The 5,681-nt window shown below is 47.1% G+C and overlaps 1 protein-coding gene across 1 annotated transcript in view; it reads right to left on the bottom strand.

The window, feature by feature from the left end:
- Positions 1 to 2,238, bottom strand: part of L3mbtl2 (L3MBTL histone methyl-lysine binding protein 2) — a 23,230-nt gene extending 20,992 nt beyond the window's left edge. The window contains exon 1 of the mRNA XM_031350135.1: positions 2,106 to 2,238. Within this exon, the coding sequence (XP_031205995.1) occupies positions 2,106 to 2,129 (24 nt within the window). The 5' untranslated portion in view covers positions 2,130 to 2,238. The remainder of the gene's footprint in view (positions 1 to 2,105) is intronic.
- Positions 2,239 to 5,681: the final 3,443 nt, after the last annotated feature.

The raw sequence follows: 5,681 nt of genomic DNA, 5'->3' as shown, positions 1-5,681 counted from the left end.
AGGAGGAGGAGGAGGAGGATGACAAGGAGGAGGAGGTAGTACATGTGGCAGTGAATGCCTTTAATCCCAGCATTCAGGAAGCATAGGCAGGCAGATCCATGTAAGTTTGAGGACAGCCTGGTCTACAAAACAAGTTCCCCCAAAACCAAAACCAAAACAGGAAAAGAAAGAAAGGAAAAGTAAAAGAAGAAAAGAAGAGAAAAGAAAAGGGATTGTTTCCTCTAATGACCACATGGCTAAGTGCAAGCTGTGGTTAGTCTGAGCCTCTGCCCAACACCAAGACCTCTCATACTGGTAGCCTGGGTACAGAGCAAAATTCCAATTTCAAAGTACAGTGTCTATTGAAAAAAAGTATTGCCTCCACAGCACTCTCAGGTCAAAAAACTATGCCAGGGGTCAGAGATCTACACAATAATGTGAAATATCCTAAGCACTTCAAAATTTTTTACTGGACTAGAAGGCATTTGAAACTCATTCTTCCCTCTTCCGTACATCTACATTCAAATGATTTCAATTCAGAAACATTTTTTTTGTTTTGTTTTGTTTTTCAAGATAGGGTTTCCCGGGCTGGTGAGATGGCTCAGCAGGTAAGAGCACTGACTGCTCTTCCGAAGGTCATGAGTTCAAATCCCAGCAACCACCCATAATGAAATCTGATGCCCTCTTCTGTGTACTCATTTATAATAATAAATAAATCTTTAAAAAAAAAAAGACAGGGTTTCCCTATAGCTATGGCTGTTCTGGAACTCACTCTGTAGACCAGAAATCTGCCTGTCTCTGCCTCCCAAGTGCTGGGATTAAAGGCGTGCGCCACCACCGCCTGGCAAAGATTTATTTATTTGATTTATCTATTTATCTGAGTACACTGTAGCTGTCTTCACACACATCAATGGCACCAATCCCATTACAGATGGTTGTGAGCCACCATGTGGTTGCTGGGAATTGAACTTGGGACCTCTGGAAGAGCAGTCAGTGCTCTTAACCGCTGAGCCATCTTTCCACCTCTTTTCAGAAATAAATTTTAAGGCTGGCCAGTGGTCCTCTTGTTGCTGCCTAGCCCATTGTCCCTTGCAATGTATTCAATAAATCTGTTTTCTTCCTAAAAGGAAGATAGGGAAAAGAAAAAAAAGGCTGAGAAAACTGAGACCCAGGCTATCCCCAGGAGGCTTTGAATCAGAAGACTCTTGGAGTCTAACTGTATGGTGGTTTGTACTACAGCCCTGAGCTTCGCTCTGACTGAAATCTGCTACCGATCCTCAGGCAAGTCTCTTAAGGTCTGTGGGACTATTTTCTCATCTACGACAGGTACTGGGTCACAGAATGTTAGGTAGAGATGAAATGCTACATAAAAACGTACCAAACTTGTAGTAGAAAAGGGGGAGGGAAATAGGGGGCAAGACAAAGGTAGAGAGAATGACGCTTTGGGCCAAGGTTCAAATACGATCTCTAGTGCTTCCTAGCTGTACGATCCACATCAAGTCAACTGCATTGCCTCGATTTCCACCAAATGAGGACAATACCACGATTTAATAATATCTTGGGAAGGGATGATAAACGTAAAACACTCAACAGTGCTCAATAAAGGTTAGCAATTATTACCGCTAGGAAACGGAAAGAGACTTCACATGCAAGGTGCAGTGGGTCACCGGCAGCTGTAAAAGCCTAACACAGTTTTGGAAACTGACATACTTGGTAACTACCTCTTGCACTTTCCAGCTGTGTCAATCCAGAAGCCCTCCCTAAAGAGGTGGTTGTGAGTATCCTGGGAGACCCGCACGTGAACGCTCCCAGCGTGGAGTATCAAGTCAACTCTGATCTCCCTCCCTTTACTTCGCGCGTGGAAGGGACAGGCCGCACAAACCTAAAGCTCAGGACCGTGAAACCAAGACAAAAGCTCAGAGCGCAGTTTCCCTGCCTCGGGCTAGGGAGGCGTTGCCTGCCTTCTTCCTCTGCGGCGTCAGGCCGGGACTAAGCTCTGTACCTCAGTTTACCAATCCTGCAACTCTCCGCCCCCAAGACACCGCTAAAACGGCGCGTCCGCCGAACGAGGCGTTCGGGGCTCCCTTTCCCGCTTGGGCTGGGCCCTTTCCCCCTTTCCGTCTTACCTCAGTGCCCCGCGGTTTCTCCATGATACCAGACTTCAATTTCCTCAACCGTCACCAGGTGCGGGAAGCCATATTGCCCTCGCCGCTCTCCGAGAGTGTGCTCATTGGCTGCCGTGCCCGAGCTGCGGGCCAATCACGCCGTAGGAAATAGGAAGCCGGTTCCGCGCTCGCCGCGCCCCGCCTGCATTAAGGAGGGGCTCGGCAGCCTGTAGGATTAAGGGAGTTGTAGTTTTCTCCGGGGTGCACGTGAAGGGGCTTTGCCTCCTGGTACATCTCGTTTTCTCCTCTCTTAGTCAAATTTCTCTGAGCACTTAGGATGGACACGTCCAGGTCCCAGACAAAACTGCGCACTCTCCCCAGGTCGGAAGTAAAGGTGCTCTTGTATTGGAATGCCTAGCAGAAATGCCTAATCCCTCTTTCAACTCAGACAGGAACAGGACTTTTTTTTTGGGGGGGGGAGGGAGGGTTGTTTTGTTTTGCTTTGGTTTTTTTTCGAGACATGGTTTTTCTGTGTAGCCCTGGCTGTCCTGGAACTCACTCTGTAGACCAGGCTGGCCTCGAACTCAGAAATCCTCCTGCCTCTGCCTCCCAAGTGCTGGGATTAAAGGCGTGCGCCGCCGCCGCCGCCGCCGCCGCCGCCGCCGCCGCCGCCGCCACCACCACCACCACCTGGCCTGAACAGGAGTATTCTTAAACCTATGTCCATCTGCTCCCTGGGACTGGTGCGATGGTTTAGCAGGTAAAGGATCTTGCCCCTTGCTCCTTTCTACCTGAGTTCAAATTTCTGAGCCCACAACATCAAGCTGGAAGGGGAAAACCTACTCCACAAAGTTGTCCTGACCTCCATGTCATGCACATAAAGCAAACACACACAAGCTAAATAAATATATGGTTTGTTTATTATTTTTTTAAATATAGGACTACAGAGATAGTAGTCCTGGACTACTTTTGGACTACAGAAATAGTTTAGTGGTTACTGGCCACTTTTCCAGAGGTACCAGGTTCGATTCCCAGCACCCACGACAGCTCACAAACATCTATAAACCCAGTTATAATGGATCCTACTTCCTCTTCTGAACACTGATGATGCCAAGCACTAACATGGCTCATATATAAGCATTCATCAAAATACCCATATATATAAATACATTATACTGATCTATGTTATAACCTTAAATTTAGGGGAGATAACTGTACTGGCTGGTTTTGTGTGTCAACTTGCCACAAGCTGGAGTTATCACAGAGAAAGGAGTCCTAGCTGAGGAAATGCCTCCATGAAATCCATCTGTAAGGCATTTTCTCAATTAGTGATCAAGGGTGGGAGGGCCCCTTGTGGGTGGTGCCATCCCTAGGCTGGTAGTCTTGGGTTCTATAAGAAAGCAAGCTGAACAAGCCAGGGGAAGCAAGCCAGTAAGGAACATCCCTCCATGGCCTCTGTGTCAGCTCCTGTTTCCTGACCTGCTTGAGTTCCAATCCTGACTTCCTCTGGTGATCAACAGCAGTGTGGAAGTGTAAGCTGAATACACCCTTTCCTCCCCAGCTTGCTTCTTGGTCATGATGTTTGTGCAGGAATAGAAACCCTGACTAAGACAATGACTCAACCAAAGCATGGAAGCCTGAGTTGTTCTGTCCCCAGAACAGTATAGAGCATGCCTGTAATCCCAGCACTGGGTAAGCAGAAACAGGAGGATTGCCATGGTCTGCCGTCTGGCTACAGTGGGTGGCCAGGGATACTGGTGGAGGGAGTCCCCTGTAGAACCTCCTTCCACATCCTGGGTTCTCGGAATTGTTGTGTGGCTTACAAACATCTGAAGTTGAGACATGTCTGGACTAGCTTGCTTATCTTACTTAAGTGCCCCCAGATCCACTCTCAGCTCCCTGCCTCTTTGTATTGCTTTTTATTTTTAAAATTTTATTTATTTACTTATATGTGTATTAAGAGTTTTGCAAGCCGGGACAGTGGTAGTGTAAATCAATAATCCCAGCACGTGGGAGGCAGAGGCAGGCAGATGTCTGAGTTCAAGGACAGCCTGGTTTACAGAGTGAGTTCCAGGACAGCCAGGGGTACACAGAGAAACCCTGTCTTGAAAAACCAAAAAAACAAAAACAAAAAGTTTTGCTTGCACATATGACTGTGCACCATATGTGTGGCTAGTGCCAACAAAGGCCAGAAGAGGGTGTGGGATATCATGGAACTGGAGTTGCAGGGTGGTTATGAGCTGCCATGGAAGTGCTGGGACTTGAATCTGGTCTTCTGAAAGAGCAGCCAGCGAGCTTAAAAACTGAGCCCTCTCTCCAGCTTGTTGTTATGGTTTCTGTTGTTTTGATTTTTTTCTTTTTTGTTTTTTGAGACAGGTTCTCCCTAAGTAGCTGGACTGGCCTTGAACTCAAAGAGATCTTCCTGCCTCTGCCTTCCAAGTGAGTGCTGGCATTAAGTCAGGCATCTCTATTCCTGAATTTGTTACTGTTTTGTTTGTTTGTTTGTTTGTTTGTTTGTTTTGTTTGTTTGTTTTCTGAGACAGGGTTTTTCTGTGTAGCCCTGGCTGTCCTGGAACTCACTCTGTAGACCAGGCTGGCCTCGAACTCAGAAATCCACCTGCCTCTGCCTCCCAAGTGCTGGGATTAAAGGTGTGCGCCACCACTGCCCGGCTTTTTTTTTTTATCTTTAAAGCCTTTGAATATAATCTGTGTCACCCTCATATTCCTCAGTGTGGAGCCTTCCACTGAAGTATGGTTGACCTACCAGGAGCCACACCCCAAAGAAGCTGACTGTCCCCCAAAGTCTATCCTCTGTCCTTGGTGCCTCCTTTAGGAACTCACAAACCCTTTCCCATACGGTGCTGGTTGTTGACTGGCTTCATCTAGTGCAGGTTTTAGGCAGGCAAGCACAGCTGCTGTGAATTCACAGATACCATGGTCCTGTTGTGTCACGAAGACATCATCTAGCTCTAGTCTCTTAGAATCTTTACCAACTCCTCTTGTCCATAGTTCCCGGAGGCTGAGGGGTGGGGTGAGCACACCATTAACACTCACTCTCTGTCATATGACTACTGGATTTCAGTGAGGGGTTGTTTGTTTTGTTTTGTTTTGTTTTGGCAGGAGAGGGTATAGGAGCTAGGTTAATTAAAAAGAAAAATGGGTTGCTAAAACCACAGCCAGAGTTTAAATCTAAAAAGTAGCTTACATGGGTGGACAAGGACACTCCTGGAGGCCATAAAGTCACTGAATGAAAATCCAAGTGCCAGGAGTAGGCTACCTCCCTTTGAGTTGTTGCCCAGGGAAGCCCCGGAGGCATCTCCAATTATAAAGCCTCAATTCTAACCACTGGGTAAAGCTCTTAACAAGTGGCTGTTACTGTGGCATGGTGACCTGCCGGTCCTTATGGGGTCCCTTGTTCCACGGGACGAAGGGTTCTGGCCAGGTGTGCACGGGATTCCGCTTTGACAAACAGACTACACACAAGTGGTGTAAGGTCTGAGTGTATTTCTTTAAAAATGACATGAGGCTTTTACAATCATTGCAAAAGAGAAATGAAAAATCTGGCAGCTCAATAGTTGAGGTACATCTGAGGCTATC

This window comes from Mastomys coucha, unplaced genomic scaffold, assembly GCF_008632895.1.
Source record: "Mastomys coucha isolate ucsf_1 unplaced genomic scaffold, UCSF_Mcou_1 pScaffold11, whole genome shotgun sequence".
NCBI classification, from domain to species: domain Eukaryota; kingdom Metazoa; phylum Chordata; class Mammalia; order Rodentia; family Muridae; genus Mastomys; species Mastomys coucha.
Note: the sequence above shows the minus strand (reverse complement) of the source record. Positions and strands in the feature narration are given on the sequence as shown.